General features: G+C 39.6%; 1 protein-coding gene across 3 annotated transcripts in view; it reads right to left on the bottom strand.

Annotated features, from left to right (window-relative positions):
- Positions 1–21,698, bottom strand: part of FCHSD2 (FCH and double SH3 domains 2) — a 347,367-nt gene that overhangs the window by 74,150 nt on the left and 251,519 nt on the right. For all 3 annotated transcript variants that reach the window (XM_056795012.1, XM_056795014.1, XM_056795013.1), the window contains 3 exons: positions 21,038–21,133; positions 10,175–10,291; positions 5,079–5,183 (listed from right to left, as the gene is read on the bottom strand). In XM_056795012.1, coding sequence (XP_056650990.1) covers positions 5,079–5,183; positions 10,175–10,291; positions 21,038–21,133 — 318 coding nt within the window. The remainder of the gene's footprint in view (positions 1–5,078; positions 5,184–10,174; positions 10,292–21,037; positions 21,134–21,698) is intronic.

The raw sequence follows: 21,698 nt of genomic DNA, 5'->3' as shown, positions 1-21,698 counted from the left end.
TAATCCTTAAGTGGGAGTGTATACATTCCTGGTGGCTAAAAATTTAAAGAATAAGTAAGGTGGAGTTATCTTGCTCGAGGTGATATATGGATTCTTTCAGTTTCTATTTTCTCCTTATATTCAAGGATTTCAGGGAAGTTTTCTTGGATAATTTCCAATAGTAGGATGTTTGGGCTTTTTTTTTTTTTTGGTTATGAATTTCAGGAAGTCTAATGATTCTTAAATTGTCTCTCCTGGATCTATTCTCCAGGTCAGTTGTTTTCTCAGTGAGGGGTCTCATATTATCTTCAATTTTTCATTCTTTTGATTTTGTTTTAATAAGTCTTGGTGTCTCATGAGGCCATTAGTTTCTAATTGCCCAATTCTAATTTTTAAAGACTGAATTTTTTTTCACAGCCTTTTGATTCTCCTTTTCTTTTTGGTCCATTCTTCCTTTCAAGTCATTCTTCTCTTCCAATTTTTTGGTATCCTTTCCCAGCAGGTCAATTCTGGCTTTCAATGCCTGTGCCTCTTTCCAGATGACCTATTTTGCCTTTCAGACTACTATTTTCCTTTTGCCATTTTTCTTAAGTCTGTCTTATTTGATTTTTAAATTCCTTTTTTAATGCCTTCAATGCATTCAATTCCCTGATTTTTTTTTTTTGAGACTTTGCTTGATGGATCTTGTCCTGGATCTTGTCCTAATCCACTAGTTCTGTTCTTTGGTCCTTAACTCCAAAGAAGCTTTCAACTATAGCTCCCCTCCCCCTTCTTGTTGACTCATTTTATTTACTTTTTTTTTCCTTCTGCCCTATGGACTATATAGACTTGCCCCTCTATTGATTTACTGAACCAGTGTTTGAGTTGTTCTACCCTGAGGCTGAATCTTCTTTTCTCAATCCTTTGCTGGTATACTGGATTCAACTAGTTGAATAAACTTGCTGAGCTGGTCTACTCTGGGGCAAATTTTTCACTATTGCCCAGTGGACAGAGGCTGCTCAGCCCAGTGGTTGCCCCCTGTTCCTCCCTGCCAGCAGTTGTCAGAGCTCTGGGCCACATGTGGTAGTCAGAGGAGAACTCTCACAGCTGCAGTCTCTGCCTGGGGGCTCACACAGACAGCTTGGTCTTTTTGTAGCTCAAGGTGCAGTGGGTGGGGGAGGGTGTCTCTCCCTTTTCCCATGAAAATAGACACTGTACCTACCTTTCAAGTTGTTTTTAGGAGGGGAGTCTTGTGACTTCTTGTTGGGTTTGGGATTTCTTTTTTCTTAGAAGCATGATATAAATATTGTTTTGGAAGGACTGTTGGAGAGGTTATGGCTTTAGGTGATCCTAAGCTGCTGTCTTGGCTCTCCCCCAGGTCCTCATTTTCAAAACTAATCCTTGTACATGTATCTTTGAGTCCCATCTTCTCTAACAAATTACTACCTCTAACATCATCACATTTTCTCTCATCTTCCCTACTGCCTACAATCATACTCATATGTTTCTGATCCTTAAAAAATATCTGACATGCTCTACTAGCTATGTTCTATATTTCCCCTCCAAGTCTTAGCTAAACTTCTTGCAAAAGATATCTATTCTTGGTGCCATCACTTATTTTCCCCTCATTCTCTTTCAAATCCTCTCTAATCTGGCTTTCAATTATATCATTCACCTGAAGCTACTCTTCCCAAAGTTATCAATGATTCCTTAATCCTTTAAAAAATAACTACATACTTCTAGACTTCTCTGAAGCATTTGACATTACTAATCACATTCTCCTTCTGGATTCTCCTTTCTGGATTTTTGTGACACCGATCTCTCCTAGTTTACTACCTGTCTATATTTCTCAGTCTCCTTTGCTAGTTCTGTTGAATTCATTCAAGGATCCAAAAGAAAGTGGTAGAGAAGAGGTATTAGGTTGTTTATCAAAATGAAGGTCTACCATTGTGTACAGAAAACTGAATCACTTCCATTTGAATTGTCTTAGGAAGATGCTGAAGATTACTTAATAAGGTATGGTCCCAGACAGTGAGGTCCTCTCTAGACCTAAACAGCCAACTATTCAACTCTACCTCAGAGAGGGCAACTCTCATGGAGTGGCCAAGAAGCCTGAACACCAATATTAACCTAAAAGACTATTTTAGGGAGAACTCCCATGAGGCAAGCTCTCACACAGAGGTCAGGAACAAGCAGTACAAGGACACTCTCAAGCTCTCTCTGAAGAACTTTAGTATCAATTATAGGATATGGGAGATGCTGGCACAGGACCATTAGAGCTGTGCTTAATGAACAAAGCAGAATCTCAGTAGCACAAAAGAAAACTTAAGATGCATAAATCTAGAGACATTTCCATCTCAAATCCTTTAGTGGACTATTTGTGCCCAACTTGTGGTAGAGCCTGCCAAGCTCATACTGGACTGATCAACTACAAGTCAAATATAGTGTGTCCTGACCCCAACATTATGATGTCATTGGCCCTCTTTGAGTATAAATAAACAAAAAACAGTGTTGTTCCCCAGGGCTTTGTCTTGGGGCCTCTTTTCTTTTTTCTCTCCAGGGGATGAGCAAACTACTGCATAAGACAAATCTGGACTATAGTTTGTTTTTTATGTCCTAGGAAGTAAGAATGGGTTTTTACATTAAAAATAAAATTTTACTGTATTTTAAAATGTAAGAAACCATTCTTAGCTGGAGGTTACAAAATTATCTCATAGTCATCTGGTCTGTAGGTAGTACTGGTAGTATGCTGACCCCTGCTTTGTACCACTTCTCATAGTAAGCTCATTATTTCCCATGGGTTCAATTATCATCCTTTTGCAGATGATTTCTGGATTCACATGTCCAGCTCTAGTCCTATTCCTGAGCTCCCAGCCCTATTCCAACTGCCTGTTAGATTTCAATCTGAATTTTCCACAGGAATTTCACAGGACATTTTGTAGGAATTTCAAAGTTCAAATTTCAAAAAAATGCAACTCATCATCTTTTCCCCAAATCTTACTCTCTTCTGAACTTTCCTATTAGTAATGGGGACACCACTACCCTCCTCTCAGTCACCCAGGTTTGTAACCTTGACATTATCTTTGACTCTTTGAGCTGTCTCAATCCTATTCACTGAATCAGTAGTCAAATCTTATCATTTACAACCTTGTTCATGTACATTCCTTTCTTTCTACTCACATAATCACCACCATAGTTGAGGTCTTCATCATCTCTTGCCTGGAACATTGCGATATCTTTCTGATTTTATAGCCTCAAGTCTTTACTCACTCCAATTCATCCTCCAAATTAGATCTCTCTTGTCAAAATGATTTTTTAAAGTAGAGTCTTTCCCAACCCCATCAAACCCCAATGAGTCACTATTACCTCCAGGATTAAGTATAAAGTCTTTTGTTTGGCATTTGAAGCTCTACACAACCTTTTGGAAATACAATGTTCCTAGAATTAATCATCTTCCCCTTTTAAAATTGTCCTTCTCAATCAATGACTTCTCTGTTTTTGTGCCATCTGTTTTTGATTCAACAAGACTAATAATTATGGTGCTATTCTTTATTCTTTTCTGCTACTTTTTATCCTTCCTCATCTCTCACCCTCTCTATACAATCTGTTGTCAAATTCTACCATTTCTAGTTCTATAGAGTCCCTCATATTGGCTTACTCATTGCCACTACAACCCTTCTAATTCAGGATGCTCTTACTGAATGGACTATTGTAATAATCCCCCCCCCCCCCCCCCCCCCGCCTCCTGCTGTCTTAGAATCAATACTAAGTATTGGTTCCGGGGCAAAAGAGTGGCAAGGGCTGGGCAACTGGAGTCAAATGACTTGCCTAGCGTGACATAGGCAGAGTCTGAGGCCACATTTGAACCCAGGACCTCCCATGTAATAACCTTTTACCTGGTTTCCCTCTTTCCAATCTATTCTTTCTCCAATCCATTCTCTTTCCCAATTAGTTTTTCTGGCATACCACAATGATCCTATATTTCCCTACTGCTTTCCAATAAAATTTACTTTGATTCTTATATTCAAGGCCCTTGACAATTATATCCAACCTACTTCTCCAGTTTTATCTCCTACAATAGCCCTTCATGTAGTTTATGTTTCTGTCACTGTGGGCTTCTTTACTTTCCTTTTTTTTGTACTGTCAGTGTGGAATTTAGAAGTCCTCATTTGTCTCCAGACTCCTTGACTCCCATGCCTCTTTGTCTCCAGAAGCCTTTCCCAGTATATCACACCCTCCTTCCGAGGACTGAACTCAGGACCTTCAGCTGCCTGATGACTGATGAGCTGCCTATAGCGCCAAAGAGGCACTCGGCTTCAGATTGGGATTAGCTCCCACCTGAAGTGGATTGTCTATTGTTAGCCTGAGACCAGGGAAGTGGGACCTTCCCTCAGGGAGAAAACTCCTATGACAAGGTCAAAACCTGGGGTTTGTACCTTCAAACTAAATAAACTGGGGACTTCTAAATTCCACATTGACAGTATCCTTCATGATGATCATACTATCCATCATACTTAGAGCAGATTCCTCTTCAAAGTTTGTCTGTTTCATGTTCCTACTTTTCTTTCAAGGTATAACTGGGTTGCCACCTCTTCCATGAAGCTTCCCTTGACTCTTCCCCTGCAGGTGAAACTTATTTATAAATATGTATTTTTTTCATTTATAAATATTTGTTGAATCTCTTCCTCTTAACAGCACTTTTGCTTATTTTTTATTTACACCTATGTAATTTTTTATCTTTGTGTTACTAGTGCCAAGTAATATTGCCTTATATATAAAGTGTCTTAGGGGCACTTAATAAATATTTTGAACTGAAATGATGGCAGATTATTCCTCAAATAGCTTTCTTTGCTTTAGACTTTTATATAAGACAAAGTATACATTTTTAGTACTTGCTTTTACCCCTTTAATTGTCTCTCCTCTTGTCTTCTTCCTCCTCTTCCTGCCATACTCACACCCAGCACAGAGTTTGTGCTCAGTAATATTCTTGCTACATCTCCTTCTGTGCCCTGAACACTGGGACCTGGGGGTTTTTAGCTGTCCAAATGAATAATGATAACTGATGTCCAGCTCCATAAGGTGGTACCCAGGGGAATGGATCAGGAGAGACAGTGCCTCACCTCTGCTTTACGAATACTTTCTCTGGCTTCATCTATCTTCTGTTCCAATTCTGCTCGGTTTTGTTCTGATACAGCAACACCATGACATTCTAACTCTTCTAGGGCCTGTTAAACAAAAGAAGAAAAGCACAAACATTTTGTTACACAGAAACTTGGTATTCACGATAAGATAAAGAGCACATCAAGTCACCAATTAAGAATCTATATTAGGCTAAACAAAATTTCTCCAAAAAAGCAGAATTAAGGTATTTATATTGCCAAATCCTACTATTATAGTATGTAAATCAATGTCTAATGGGTTTTTTAATCTCTCAAACAAATCATCTCAGACTATTAGAATTAGATACTTTGAGAATAATCTGTGTACCTTTAGATAGACAGGCAAATAGATGGATGGCCAAGTAATTTGGAGGGAAATTTTTTTTTCTATTGGATCTCTTGCCTCTTAGCCTGTCACTGCTATAAGCGCTGGTTCATTTGTGGGTATTAAGTTAGAATGACAATTATAGGTGAAGTTTATGTTTGGTGCCCTTTTTGCCCCTTTCTCCCTCTACCTAGTACTATGATCCCTGTTATATGCTCAGGAATGTTTTTGCTGTATGTAGTCCTTTTTACCCCACTTCACTCCACCCCTCAATCCAAATTTGATCTCAGGTAATGACTGTCATGAACATTTTAGTATCAATGAATAAATGCCTTGCTATTCCCTTTCCCAGAGATAATTTCTCATAACTTATATTCCTATAGTACTTTAAGAATTACAAAATGCCTCCCTCAAAATAACCCAATGAAGAACATAATGCAAATGTTATCTCTGCCTTAAAAATGAAGAAACTGAGTCACCAAAAAGTTATCAGCATCAGACAGGACTTGAACTTTACAAGTGATGAAGAAGTAAGAGCTCAAAAGATTTAAAGAGGTAGTTAATAGGGAAAAATATAAAGTCCAAATGAGTTAAAAAAAATCAATTGCATGGGCATAGGATGAAAGAGGTATGATTGGATAATGACGTCTGTAGGAAGAACGAGAGGCTGCCTGAGGACTCTGGCAGTGCACCATTTCAACATGAGTTTAAAGTGCAACGTGGAAGCAAAAAGTTTAGGCTGCATGAAAAGGCAGCTGGAGTCCAGGAGGTGACAGAACCAGCTATGTGCATGCCTGGGAAGAGCACCCGAGGAGCAGTATTTTCTGTTCTGGGTGTTACACTTTAGGAAGGATAATAGCAAACAGAGGAAGGTCAGCGGGCTGGTGAGGTGCTACAGGACGTACCACAAGGAGTAGTTAAAAGAAATGGAGGTTCTTGGTAACTTAGAGAAGGGAATGAGGGCTACTGCGAAGTCTGCAAAGGGCTAGCATGTGTAAGGGCTGTCATCGAGTTTGGTCATCAAGCAGATGGAAGCTTGATATAATGAAAACTTTCCTGACACTGCCTAGAACTGTCCTGACTGGAAATGGGATCCTTTGGGAGATAAGGCCTGTGTCTGCCTTCCATAGAATTTTCCAGCAGACGATGGACGGTCTGTGTTGGGGAGGTTGTAGAAGGTCTCCCTAGAGAGACAGCAGAGGGGCTGGCCTACATGTCCCTTACGCTGGCTCTCAGGTCAGGCTCGAGATTTCTGTGGAATTCAAGTCCTCTTCAGATTCTAAGACAGGCCATTTACTACCCATGAGGCCTTGAGGAAATCACTTAGCCTTTAGGAGGCTCAGTTCCCTTATCTCCTATAAAGGGGTTGATCTAGATTCAACAAGGGCCTGTTAGTCACTATAATCTTTTTCTTTGAACTTCTAATGACACAGCAAACCTCCTTTTAATTCCTTTATTAGAGAGAGAAGATATTGTGGGAAGATCTCTGGATTTGAGGTCAGAAGATCCATTTGAATCTTGTCTCAGATATTTCCTCAGTGTATATAACCTTTGATGAGTCACAATATTTCTATAAAGCCTCAGTTTCCTTATGAAAAATGGGGATAATATTTGTGTTACCTATCCCATGGGGTTGCTATGAGAGAAATATTTTTCAAAATTTTGAAAAATTCTATAGAAATAGGAGCTATTATTACCATTCTACATTAGTACCTTTTGTGATGAATTCCTTTACATTTTCTGAAGCTCTACAATTTCCTTTGTTGGTAAGATTCCAAGTAGGGAATGACAACAGCACGTGGGCCTAGAGGTCTACCAGATAAGGCCTTCATGTTCCTTTGCTAAGGTCCCATAAGAACATCAAGGCATAATGGGAAAAGCCTTGGGCTTGGAGCTAGAAGACCTGAGTTCTAGTTATCTCTTCTTTTTATCCACTGTATAATCTGAGGCAATTTATTTGAGCATTTTGAGTCTCAGTTTCTTCATTTGCCCAACATGGATAGTAGGGGACAACTGGATGGCTCAGCAGGTTGAGAGTCAGGTCTAGAGATGGGAGGTCCTAGGTTAAAATCTGGACTCAAATACTTCCTAGCTATGTGACCCTGAGCAAGTCACTTAACCAACTCCCCTCCCCTTGTCTAGCCCTTACCACTCTTCTGTTTTGGAACCAATACACAACATTGATTCTAAGACGGAAAGTAAGGGTTTAGAAAAAAACAAACCAACCCCCCCCCCCTCCTAAAACCAGGGATAGTAATATTTATGCACCTCATAGAAAATGGAAAGGATCAAATAGGAATTCATATGAAAGTAATTTGCAAAATATGACATATGTAAAATTGAGATTTGAACTCTGGACTTCAATCTCCACAAGTCCTTGCTCCACTTCCCCAAAATGTTTTGTAATCTCACGGAATTCTGAGGTGGGCGAGATCGAGAAGGTACTTAAGCTGATTGCAAAGGCTTTTGAGCTCTCTCTTGATGGACTTCCGTTTTGGAGCAGACGTGGCTCTTTCCATAATGTAGGTGAGGTCTTGTCTAGGCCTCTGGTCTAGGCACATTTTCCTTATCCTGTATTTTCTTTAATCCTTAATAAACCTCTAAAAAAATATAATACTCCTTGCAGAGAGAACTAATTTCTACCTGCCTAAGTCTCCCCTAAATTTTAATCTTTACACGTAAAAATCATCATCATCATCTTGGTAAAAGTTCAGATTTTTATTTGGAGTTGTTATAATTTCTGAGAAAAATACCTATGTGTAGAAAAAAAAAATTCAAGTCTAGAGATCAAACTTGAGGGCGTATTTTTTCCATGAACTAAAATAGTATCTAAGAGGCCATGTTTCTAAAGATATGATTTCAGTTGGGCGTAAAAGGCCCACCTTTGTTCAATAGACTCAAACCTATTTTATCAGTCAAAGGGAGATAATAAGCCACCAGCAGGTTTTAAAGGTTGTTCTGACTGACAGCTGAATTGACGCGTTACCTCTACAGGTTTTGAGAAGCTTCCAAGCTAAGAGGTAAGCTGATAACTTACAACTATAACCTTCTTTTGTCCTTGGAAGAAACAGCTATGCTCCCTTGATAACTAGGAAAACCAGTAAAAGGTGGCTATTTGGTGCAAACAAGACAACTCTGCAAGTTTGTATTCCTAGCAGATAAGGGAAACCAGCAGGGCATTCTCTCTATTACTGACCTGACAGTTTGTACACTGGCGCCAGCTTTTGGTTTTGGTTGAATGTGGTATAGGACAACCTTTTAAGCTCAGGACTAAGTACTATTGTGGGGGAGTAGCTCATTGGGGTGCTCAGCAACTCTAGGACACAACAGGCCCTACTGGCACAATCTTCCTCAGGATGCTGAGTGCACTTTCCTGTCCTTGTCCCCTCCAGTTTGAGTACGCCTATCACTCTAATTTGAAAAGAAATGGAAGTCCGGTGAGAGGTGAGGGATGGCTTGCTCTTGACCCTCTCCGTCATCATAGTCCATACTCTGTTGGAGCTGTTATTCTGATCACTGCCCCAAGATGGAGGCTGTGGATGGATGGGAAAGGAAGGATGTGTTGACTGGGCAGTGGTTCTTAAAGGGTATGCTATAGTGCCTAGATCTGTCTGATGCTGAAACTGATATTGGTCATTGATTTCCCACATGTACGTTAGAGTCTCTGGACACCTTCTGCCCTGCCATTCCTTATAGTAATCAATAAATAAAACTGGGCTTTAAGCAGAACAGGCAGCTTGGTGCCTCAGTGGATAGAGCACTGGGTCTGGAGTCAGGAAGACTCCTCTTCTTGAATTCAAATCTGGTCTCAGACACTTACTAGCTGTGTGACCCTGGGTGAGTCATTTAACCTCTGATGGCCTTAATCCATTGGAGAAGGAAATGACAAATAACTCTAGCAACTTTGCACAGAAATCCTGTAGACAGTGGGACAGTATTGGCATGCTACGGTCCATGGAGTCATGAAGAGTTGGACAAGACTGAACAACTGGACAAATAAGCAAAACAAGTCTGAGAGCCAATGGAATGGGGCAAGCCACCAGCTTCTGCTGGTGTTATACAGAATCCAGAAATTAGGGTCAGTCAGATAGGCACCTCCCTAGGCCTCAGTTTCTTCTTTTGTAAAATGAAGGGAATAGGACAAAGGTACCTGCTTAGGAATCTTCCAGTTTCAGTGATCTAGGTTTTAAGGACTCTTCTAGATCTAAATCCATGGTACTAACACCCTAGAATCCTTCCTGGCTCTGACATTTTATGTTCTGTATGTGTGTTTTATAAACATTCTTTCCATTTTTTGGAAACTCTTAACTTCCATCTTAGAATAAAAACAAAGTATTAGTTCTAAGGCAGAAGAGTGATAAGGTCTAGGCTACGGGGATTAAATGACCTGACCAGCTCAGAACCCAGGACCTGGCCTGGCTCTCTACATTGAGCCATCTAGCTGCTCTATGTGTTCTTCAGGTTCTAATGTTCTGTTTCCTATGTTCTAAGGTCTTTCCCAGCAACACAAGCCAGTGATATCTAAGCTCAGCTCTGTTTGATTGTTGCTAGAAAGGTCTTTGACATCTTTTATACTTTGGGACTCTATGCCTCCGTAACCAATACTTTGGGCCATATTCTCTTCCTCACTCTCTTCCCAGTTTTTCTTTCTTTGAAAACTTTGAAATTTGTCTGGCTTCTAAATTAAAATATTATTTGGGAATGAAACACATTGATGCTGGCTGTAACATACCCGCTGGTTGTGGATGATGTTTTTGTGTTCTCGGGCCACTCTCGTAGCCCACTTCCGGGCCTCCTTGTTTAAGCTGTGTTCCTCAGTGGTGCCTGTTTCAGATTCCAACTGTCGGCTCTAAAACACAAGAGAGAAAACATGGAGAAGAAACACAGTGATAGCTCGGGGACACCCTGGTCATCATCCTGAAACCTAGAACAACTGACTGGACGACTTCCACTCAGTCAGTCCTGACAGTAAAGTCAAGTCTAAAAAGTCTGGATGAGTCTCAGCCCTTAGTGACTACATCTCTCTGCCACAGAGGCAGCTCACATGCTAGTCTGATTTGTTGATTTTAAGTTATTTCTTCTGTGCCCCTTGGGCATGAATCAAGACAAACTCAGTAAGGAAGAAATACTGTTTCAAAGCTGAAAGATTTTGATGTAGGGAAAGGTAGACTGGGGCTAGAATCAGGAGATCTGGGTTCAAATTCCAGTTCCAAGTTGATGACACAATAGGTAGATTGGGTTAAGGGCTAAACATTTTAACTTGATAAATGGAGATAATAACATGGTACTACCTCCTTTGTGATACTGTTTGCTCTGAAGAAAATCAACCTAAAGAATTACAGAGACAGTGGCAGTGATCATCATCATCCTTCTGTTCATAATTGCTGTCACACTCTGACATAGCCATTTGGCTAAAGATTTGAAGGAATTTATAGTATTGGGTGAATTTTTTAAAAGGGAGTATTTAATAGGATTGTCCAGGTACCCACAATGCTCATTTGGTGTGTGTGCAAGGAGGTGATGCAGTATGGGGTAAGGAGTCCTGAAATAAGTCTTGCAACTGGGTTTGGGTCTCATCTTTGTCACTAACTCCCTGTGTTACTGTGACCCAAGTTCTTCCTTGGATGGCAGTTCTTTCATTTTCTTCTAAACCTTTTTCAGTCTGGCTTTTGCCCTTTCACTGCTTCTTCAGTTACCAATGATCTCTTACTTGCCAATCTATTGCCCTCTTCTTAGTTCTCATCTTTCTTGACTTCTTGGCAGCATTTAACATTAGTGATCACTTTCTCTTTCTGATATGATACAGCATGATAAATATTTATTAAGTGCTTCTACTCTGTGCCAGGCATTGTGCTAAACACTAGAGATACAAATAAGAAAAAGAAAGACAGTCTCTGCCCCTCATGGAGCTTACAATCTAACAGGAGAAGACAACCCCAAAAATGAGGCTGAAAGATGGGGGTAGGGTAGGAGGAGAAGAAGGGATGGGGGAAGAGGTGAAGGTATTCAACTAAAGACATGGTAGAGAAAGTTAGCCTAGGGAGGAACAAGATATGGCTGGCCTGGGGGGTCTGGAATAGAGGGAGGGCACAGGGGTGGAAGGTGTGTGAATTTCAGAGCTGGAGTGATCTTCCAGAGGCTTCTGAGGCATCTTAGAGAAACTCAGGAGTTCAGCCTGGTGAAGAAGGAGGTATATAGAGGGGCGTAATTTACTCAAAAGAAACAAGACAGGCATTTATGAGGAATATTATCCATCAGTTCAGAAGAATAAACTCACATGAGGATATCTTGGAATCAGAAGAGCTAAGTGTAGGTGTATGTGGGTGTTTTAGGTGAAAATCACATGAAACAATACCTAAGTTCTTTTGTGAATAGTTTATTACTTATCATAGGGACAGAAAAATGAAATGGGCAAATTCAGGACATGGAACGTAAGGCTGGCAAAGAAGTTTTATACAGTAGTGATGAAATTTGGGGCAGAAGTGAAGAAGGTGAAATTTAATGTGTACCCTAGATTTGGAGAGGGCAGATTTCAAGATTTAGAGAAAGGAGAGGTAGGATTTTAAGGCCTGAATTTCTCTGGGGGAAATTAGTACAGGGGGCCTAAGAATTAAGCTCTAAAAACACAAATAATTCCAAAGAAGAGATAAAAGGAGGAACTGCCTAAAGAGACGAATATTTACACACCGGGAACCTACTAACCAACTCAGATTTTAAAAAGACATGTAAGGAACATGGAGGCAAGAGCAGAAAATGAAGGATGAACACAAAAAGTCCTATACAGATACTATCAGGAGTGTAAAAGCTATGCATGAGCTAAGGTTGATAAAGAAAGCTAAAGATAAAAAAGGAGCTGCTTTTGTGTTTTTAAAGATACATTAGGGAGAAAAGAGACTTATAGAAAGTATGGGACTTTGGCAAAGAGGTGGACAGAAAGATGAGACAAAAGAGGCAAGACAGAGTGCCTTGACTTCAGAAATTTGTTTCAATGAGTGAATAGGACTTAAAGAGCTACTAAAGAGCCTCCATTCAATGGAAACGTGCTTGAGGGTGCTGGCCTGCCGTTGATGACCTTGTCACCTGGCTCAGATGAGCGATATATGATAGTAATGAAAAAACCGGCCTATGTGATTGCTAAACCACTGCCAGAGACTTATAATCATGTAGGATGGAAAAGATGCTCGAGGACTGGAGAAGGACAAATGCTTACATTCTTAAAAATAGGAAGCTGAGATGGCAAACTATGGGCCAGAGAGTGATCTGGCAACATTCTAAAAAGTGTTGTTAGAGGAGTGTCAGAAAAAACAGTATTGATCCCAAAGGGTCAGAATGGTATCATTACAGTAGGTCATGTCAAATTAAAAGAGATTTCTATAGATACAATTTATGTAGCAAAACATTTGAGAAAATCTCTAATGCTATCCTTATGGAAAAGATGAAGAGCTGTGGCCTAGATGATGAAATAATAATGTGGTTTTAGAACTGGTTGAATAGCAAAGAAGAGTCATTGATGATTCTATAACTCGGTCTCCATGTATGAAATATTAGTATAAGACTGACCTTGTGTCATTTATCAATGACTTTGATTAAAATATAGATGCTCGACATTCTTAATATGTTTGTAGATGACATAGAGATGAGATGAATTGCTACAGCCCTTTCCTTCTTCAATGAGAAAATACGGATCCAAAAATACATTACAAGGAGGTTAAAATACTAGGCCAAATTGAGTGAGATGATATTTAATGAGGATAAATATAATATCTTACATTTGGGACAAACTTCAGAAGAACAAAATTGGGAAGATGTGGCTAGTCAGCAGTTCACTCCAAAATGGCCTAAAAGTTTGACTGGGTTGCAGACTCATTGAGAGTTAACAGTATGATATAGTAGTCAAGAAAGTTAAAACAATCCTGGTCTACATTTAGAGAGGCACAGTATATAGCAACAGAGAGGTAAAAGTTCTATTGCATTCTGCCCTGTTATTAAGTTTGCTGTCAAGTAATATGTTTGGTTTGGGGTACCAAATTTTAGGAAGTATGCTAGATAGGGTACATAGGAAATAACTAGGATAGCCCAGGATCTGCAGTTCATACCAAATGAGAAGTAATGGAAGGACCTGAGGATTTTTAGTCTGGAAAAGAAATGATTTAGTGGGCACATAATTACTTATCTTCAAATGTTTGAAGGCTGCTCGATGGAAGAGAGATGACTTATTCTACTTGGCCCCAGAGAGCAGAATGAAGGACAATGGGTAGAAGTCACAAAGGGGCAAATTTCAGGCTGTTATTAAAGAAAATATTCCTAAATATTTGAGCTGCCCCCAAAAGGGGCAGGTTTTAAGAGGAGGTATGCTATTGGACCACTTGTCAGGTGTAAGACCATGACTGTGTGACCAAACCTATTTCAGATTATTCATTCTGCTAATCTATGTCATTGGGTATTTGATGTTTTCAGGTGGGTTTTACTAATATCCCTAAAGAGCCTTGGCTTTGGGGTTAGGAGACTTGGGCTAGACTCTTATTTCTCTTATTTATTATCTGGATTATCTTTCTTTCTCTCTCTGGGTCTCATTTTTCCAGTGAGTGGATTAGACTAAATTATCTCTTAGGGGTCTTATAACTCTAAACCTTAGGGTCAAATGGTCTCTTAATTTATTATGAAGTGAACTATAGAGGCCATTTGATTTTCATGGTCTATAACCTGGCATTCCTCTTCACTAATTACTAAAACTCAGTTAAACAGATGATGTTTAATGCTTACATTCTGGACTCAGGAATAGCCTACTTCAATTGTCTTTTTATAAATTATCTTCTTCATATAGAAGATAAGAATAACAATCCTTATACTCTGTATCTCACAAAGCTAATATAAAGAAAGTATTTTAAATACCTTAAATTGTTAAAGAGCTGAGAATTATTGTTATTTTTTAAAATGCCAATCCTCTTCTTTCCCCTTCCCCTCTACTATCTACTTATGTACTGGGAGGAAAGAGTTAGGGGGACTTTTGGTTTGAATATAAATATGAAAATAAACTAAGACACCGAAGAGCTAAGGAACTTTTTAGTTATAAAGAGAAAATTAAGAATATTTTATCCTACAATGCTTAGTTTCATGCCTCACCATTTTCATTTTGTTCCTATATTCAGAATTATATCTTCCTTTTGACTGACCTAAACCAAAAGAAAATAAAGCAAAAACTTGAACAAAAAACTCTCAAAACAAACAACATAATGTAGAAAAGTGATTTTAAATGTGGGATATGGAATTTCAATAATACACATTTCCTAGCCCACACATAGTTCAGTCTAATAGATTAAATGGAGACTACAGTCCTAGAATCAAAAAGGCACCACAGACATGATCATAAATTGCTTGCTGCTATAAGAACTCATTTTTTTAGTTACCAATATTCTTTAGATGCTCTATATCTACAAATCACAAAATGTCATAATCCTGGAAAAATAAAACTGACAGATAACCAAAAAAGCGAATGTAAAAACACATGGTACATATAACCAGGAAGTAGTATACTACCAGTGGTGACTTACATATGAGAAATGATGTAAAAGAAGCTAGTGAGGTTGTGTATGAGAAGAAAAAGTAGTAGGATGAGAAAGTGAAGGGAGAGAATGATAATAAATGGCCTGAGGGCTACTTGTTACCCTGTTTCAAGATTGGTGTAACTTTTATGAAGGATTCTTGGAAAGACATGGATGAGAATTGGATGGATGGAGAAGGTGTGGAGGGGTTCATTCTAGTAGAGGGAGAATCATACAGAGGAAATCATAACTAGTCTTAGTCTCTAAAAGATTGTAAAATCCATGAGGGAAAGGCTTTTCTCTTATTTATTTTTGTGTTCTCAGCACCAAGTACAGGCCACCAGACCTAAGAAATGCTTGAATTATTTGTTGAATTGAGCGAAATTTACTTTGCCATGAGGAAATTACTTGGAGGTATCTTACATTATATATTATTATCATATATCTAATTATCATCATATATCATTTGGCCATCCCTCAGCCATGTAGAAGCTGTTGAAGAATAAACTGGATGAGTTATTTATATTTATTTCAGAGTCCTTTAATCTTATAAGGATAGTCTGGGAGGCACAGAGCGGTAGGCTCTTCAGTTAGATCTTTTAGTCACTCAAGAATAAAGGCCAGACCTTCTGTTTGATTACACAATCTGATCTAGTCTGCCTTTCCACTATTCTCTCATTACTCTCATCCATGAACAGTATTGCTCCTCTTTCTCCTGAAAAGGTCCTGTGCAATTGTCCTTGGTTATGAGAGTCCCTGTGCTTGGAATGTCTTCTTTCCCCTTCTACTTTTGAATTCCTAACTTTACCTGAGAGCTCAAACCAAATGCCACCTTTTTTCCTGGACCCCTCCTTATTTAAAAACAACTTTAGACTGTAAATTCCATGAGGACAGGGCCAGATCTTAGTTAAGTACTTGGCACTGTCAAATAGCTTAACACCAGAAACAGATGCTATTTTATCAATAAAAAGGTCATGAAAGAAGTGACATTATCAGTTTGGCTGCTGTATCCCAAAGAACATGGAACTTTCCCACTGGATTTGCTGCTCAAACCTTCCATATGTATTTTTTTCCCCATTAGAATATGAGCTTCTTTAGATCAATGACTGTCCTGCTTTCCTGTTTTCATCCTCAGCACTTGGCACAGAGTTTTGCACATAATCAGTGTTTTTCATTCATTTCAGCATGCATTTATTCATACATCTAACTTTGTATCTCTTCCAATGCAAACCATAGTACTCTATACAAGAGATGCTTGATAAACACTTGAATGAATGAATGAATGAATCAAGGATCTTAGAGCTCAGCTCCAATTAAACACACAGGAGCTAAAAACAGGAAAATGACTTGCTTACAAAAGTTCAAGCCAGCTCTTACTGCCAGGATGATCCGTGATCTGTTATATGCAGCTGAAAGAAGATGGAGAGGAAAGGGTCCCCCCCTCATATACCAGGAAACATTAAAAGCTGGCTAAAAGAATAATTTTCCCTTAGCAAATTTTCTTTGTAGATGTGCTTAGCTCAGCTTGGTAGATATGGAAGTTTTCATTGTTTTTCTTTTCTTTTTCCCCTTAGACTAAAGTAAGTTTGTCCTCCAAACAGGGTTCCTGATAACTGGCTGGCCTTGTTAATCTACTCTCACAGCTTACAGCTTAGTTCAGAGCTCAATGTCCCCCTTTTTTTTTTTCAAGAAGGAGATTCAGAGGGTGTGGGGGAGGGAAGGAAGAAGGGAGACTTTTTTTTTTAATAAATATGACTATCCCAGTTATTTTCAGCATCAAGAGGCTTTCCTTTCAGGCAAGCAAGGAGAAGCAAAATCTCCTACTAGAATAATTTTTTTGGCTTTGCACAGAAAGAAAATAGAAATGTTTTTTGGTGTCCAAATCAAAATAATTATTCCTAGAGACTAGGTTCTGATCCTGTACCTGCTAGCTGAGTTACTTTAGGCAAGTCCCATCTTTCAGACTCAGTGTTCTCTGTAAAATGAGAGGGAAGGACCAAAAGGTCTCAAAGATCCTTTCCAAATCTGAAAATCTATAGGTTGCATATAGGCAAATGCGTGGAACTCAAGAACAATATGGGATAGACAATGGCACTCTATACTTTAAGTATATGGTACGAATGTCAGTCTAGGCTATGTGAACTCAAGAGTTTTGGGGGGCCTTGGGCCATGGTTCTCTCCATATTTATATTATTCTTATTTACCGAATTGAATTTATGAAGTAGAAGAGCAACCGAGGAATTCTACAGTCTGGGTCTGCCTATGTCTCTAACTTTATCTCTTATTTGTTGGTGAACACAGACAGGAAAAACAGATTTTAGTAACCTTAAAGAATTTTACTTAGCATAAATATTTCATAATTCTATATGTGGTCAGTTTTATGTGAAATAAGAAAAAATACCATTTACTCTATGTAATTTAATGAGCCAATTAACTTTATATAGCATGAATTATAATGTACTATATAATATATAAAGATATATAATGTGTAAAGGTTCTACCAAAATAGATTCAACATGTTAACCTGGTCAACAAATCTATCTGAGAAAAATGACAAATGCATCCCAATAATGTTACTAGAAGCAGATATGTCATTTCCTAACATATTAATGACAACATATATGAGACTTGGTAAGTTATTCCTCAAGTCAAGTTCAGGGTTAGTTGAATTGGAATATGAATCCCTAAATGAAAATGATGAGAAGTGAAAGCCCATGGCTGATCACACACCAAGAAACAGGAGTCATTGGGAACTAATAGCATGGTACGTTCAATTGTAGATTCAGTCCAAGAATGGTTTTTCCTTGTGATGTTGTCACTTTTGTGTCTGTGCGCCATTTCCCAGCTTCCCAGGGATCCCCACCCTGACAGATGGTCCCAGATCATGTACCTCTGCTATGGTCATTCTCATAGCACTGACGGGTGAGGGCTCAATATCCACCAGCTGCACTGCATTTAAACTCTGTCCGAGAGAAAGCCCAGAGACAGAGAAGACAGAGCATAGAGTTAGTTAGAGCTGCAACGCACAAAGGCACAAGGAGAGCAGTTAAGAACATTTAGCAGAAGGACGCAGAAAAAGGAAGGCTCCAATTTAACAGTTTGGCTTAAGAAAAGTTAGAAAAAGGCTAAAGTCCCTGATCTTTATCTGAATGCAAAAGTTGAGATAATTTACTTTGGGCTATTATCCTAGTTAAAGCTTTAATTAAAAAAAAACAACCAAAAAACCAAAAAATAAAACCTTAGCTCCTTGTCCCTACTCTTCTCAGTTTTTCTCCCTTGCACTCATTTATAAGCAAACCTCCACTACCATTCCATAGAGGGACAATCCCAAATTAATTTACAGGTCACTGGCAGCAAGTAACAGATGAGATGAGACCTGTATCAGTGGAGAAAAACTCCAGTAAGAACACAGATCCCCTACCAATCTTCATGGCAACTACCAGATACGTGGCAAGCACTGGGACATATTTTAAACCTAACTTAAAAGATGCTGCATGGGGCCGAGAAAGAAAGACCCAAACAAGGGTTTGAGTCACGGCCACATCGACTAGCTTGTGTGGCCTTGGGCAAACCATCTCCCCTTGAGTCCTGGTGCCCGCCTTTTGTGAAAGAGGATAACAACATTTGACTAGCTCATATTTTGTTGTGGTGAGAGCTAATGAGACAAAGGAAAATCCCACATCATGTTGTCACAAGAAGGTTCTTTGCCCGCAATATCCAAACCCACCATAACATGGAGAACATTTCCCTGATCACCTGAGACACAAATTGGATGGCTGAGTGGATGGAGGAGCCGGCACTGGAGCCCCAGGGTCAGTGATGCCCGTGAAGGCCAGCGGCCTGAGCTGCTCCCTTTATAACACTGTTTCTATGCAACTGTTCCCTATAACACTGTTCTGCCTCACACTCTATGTTGGCAGAATTGACCAATGGCTTAGGTAAGGAGTGTCTGTGACACGTATAAAGAAAGCACTTTATCGGAGGCGAAGCACTACAGATGCCTGCTGCCATGATCATCCACGTACTGGTTAAATGCACGTCTTTGCGTTATCTGATAGTGATAAACTGGATCTGTGGCTTCAACTGTGTAAGGAACTCCTGTCACTGATGCAGCCTGACACGTACCTGCAATTCATAGTCTCACAAAGTTTCCCGAGGGGGCAGCTAGGTTGTACAGTAGAGAAGAGTGCCAGGCCCGGACATGGGAAGTCCTGGATTCAACCTGGCCTTAGACACTCCTAGCTGTATGACCCCAGGCAAGTGATTTAACCCCCACTGCCTAGCCCTTACCACTCATCTAGCTCAGAACTGATACTAAGAAAGGGAGGACTGAAAAGAAAAGTTGCCCAGGGCACTGAGATGCTGAGGGACTTTTTCAGGGTTCAAACAGAGCGGAGAAGATGGGACGTGAACCCAGAGTTTCCTACCCCAGAGGCCAGCTCTCTCTATAGGCTATCACAGCTGCTTTTATTATCCATTACCTATTCTTGGGAAAACTTCATTCTCATTCTCTGACAGGTTTCAGACAGTGAACCCAGGAACAAAAAAAACTAGGTTCAGGTCCCCTTTCTTCTTAAAATTGCTGCTGAGGCTATAAGAGGGCAGTATCGTCCAAAGTCCTCAGTCTGGTACAGTAAAGTTCAGACTCAGATAGTACAGAGTCCAGCGTCCTCGGGAGGCTGGGGTTCACATACTGGATCTGACATTTGTTAACTTCACGGCTCTTAAAAACCCCCCAGATACAAAAAATCAAAACCATTACCTTCTGCCTTAGTATCAATTCTAAGACGACAAAGTGGCAAGGCACAGGCAACTGAGGGTTTGGTGACCTCCCCAGAGTCACATAGCTGGGAAGGGTCTGAGGCCAAATAGAAACCAAAGGCCTCCTGTCTCCAGGTCTTGTGCTCTATCCACTGAGCTACCTCGCTGCCCCTAATTGCATAGTTCTTAGGAAAGTAACTTACTTAAATTTTTTGAGCCTCCGTTTCTTCATCTGTAAGACAGTTATCAATATCTCCACTACTCACCTCATATAGGCTGTTAGAAGGAAAATGCTTTGTAAACCTAAAGCTCTACAGAAACAAGAGTGATTTATGATGGTCCTCTGCTTAGACTCAAGAAAAGAGAAAGACACAACCAAAAGACAAAACACTCATGAAGGCATTCAGTAGTCCACCATTTCCTCCGCTAATGTTTAACCAAGGACTTTTTGGAGAAGACATAAGATGCAATGTGTCATGTGCAGAAAGGGTGACTTACTATATAGGCCTAAAGTTGCTAAGTGATTATGTGAAGATGATGGTATGAAAATTATGATTATAGGGGCTAATTGCCATCTTAGAAACAATGTTATAAACGAGGTAGTAAATAGACACTTAGGGGAGTTAAGACGGCTTAGCCTCAAGTTCTTGCTGACCAATCTATGTTTCAGATGATGGGATGAAAGTCATTACATTACAGTGAGGTTTCACAATGCTTTGGTGGCATTTGGTTCAAAACCTGGGATCAGAGATGTAGTTTTGGAAGATTAGAGGTCGTCTGATTCAGTCTCCTTGATTTTATAGATGAGAAAACTGAGTCCTAAGAAGGACAATATTAAGGAGGGTATTTTAAAAATATCTGACAGAATAAATAACTATGATATTTTCTGGGGGTTATTTTCCCTCCTGCTTTTTCCTTTTCCACTTTGGTTTTCAAAATTTCTGTAATTTCTCTGGGATTTTCACACATTTTAGTAAAGCGCTGTCAGCTCAGAATAGCAGCATTAAAGACCTGCTGGGCATCTTAGTCATGTTTCTGGAAGTAAGCTTACAGGGCCTTTTTTTTTCAGGGGATGGCTTAGCCTTCTCTTCCACTTGCTCACAATAAAATCAGTTCTGTAAGAGCTGATGAGAGCCAGTCGGGGCTTTCTATCTAGTTCAGGAATGCTAGTTGTTTGAGGGCAAGTGGGAAATTTAACAAGTCCAACCTGGCTTTTATAAGCTTCCTAGAGAAGGCTATGAACACAAGAGAAAAGGTAAAACAAAGACAAGACGACAGAAGAATTTCCTTACGGTATCACTGTCACTGGGATGGAACTGGAAAGGTGGTGGTTTATGAAACACAGAATTCTCTTGTAAAAACAGCTGAAGATTGTAATCCCGCACCACCTGCAGAGAGAACAGAACACTTTTAAGACTTTCAGGAGTCTCAGAATAGTCAGTTCACAGCTTCAGTATCATATAGTTTTATCATACTTCTGATCTAAAGAAAAAGCAATCTAACAAAATGCTGTCATAGCAAGGCTACAAACTTTTTAATCTTAGAGAAATACAAAAGTTAAGAATTTGTCCTATTTTTCCAAGAACCTAACTATGGAAACCATTGATTATCCCAAAGTTCGGAATCTGAGATTGGATGTTAGTACATTTTCAGATAGCAATAAACTATGTCTACCTTTTGAAGATCTAACAAAATGTTGACTTGCGGGCATCTGGGTAGCTCAGTGAATTGAGAGCCAGGCCCAGAGATGGGAGGTTCTGGGTTCACATCTGGCCTCAGACACTTCCTAGCTGTGTGACCCTGGGCAAGTCACTTGACCCCATTGCCTAGCCCTTACCACTCTTCTGCCTTGGAACCAATACACAGTATTGACTCCAAGACGGAAGGTGAGGGTTTAAAAAAAATGTTGACTTGCTTTGGGGTTTGGGTTAAATGATTTCTAAAGTGCTATTC

Source organism: Monodelphis domestica, chromosome 4 (genome assembly GCF_027887165.1).
Source record: "Monodelphis domestica isolate mMonDom1 chromosome 4, mMonDom1.pri, whole genome shotgun sequence".
Lineage (NCBI taxonomy): Eukaryota > Metazoa > Chordata > Mammalia > Didelphimorphia > Didelphidae > Monodelphis > Monodelphis domestica.
Note: the sequence above shows the minus strand (reverse complement) of the source record. Positions and strands in the feature narration are given on the sequence as shown.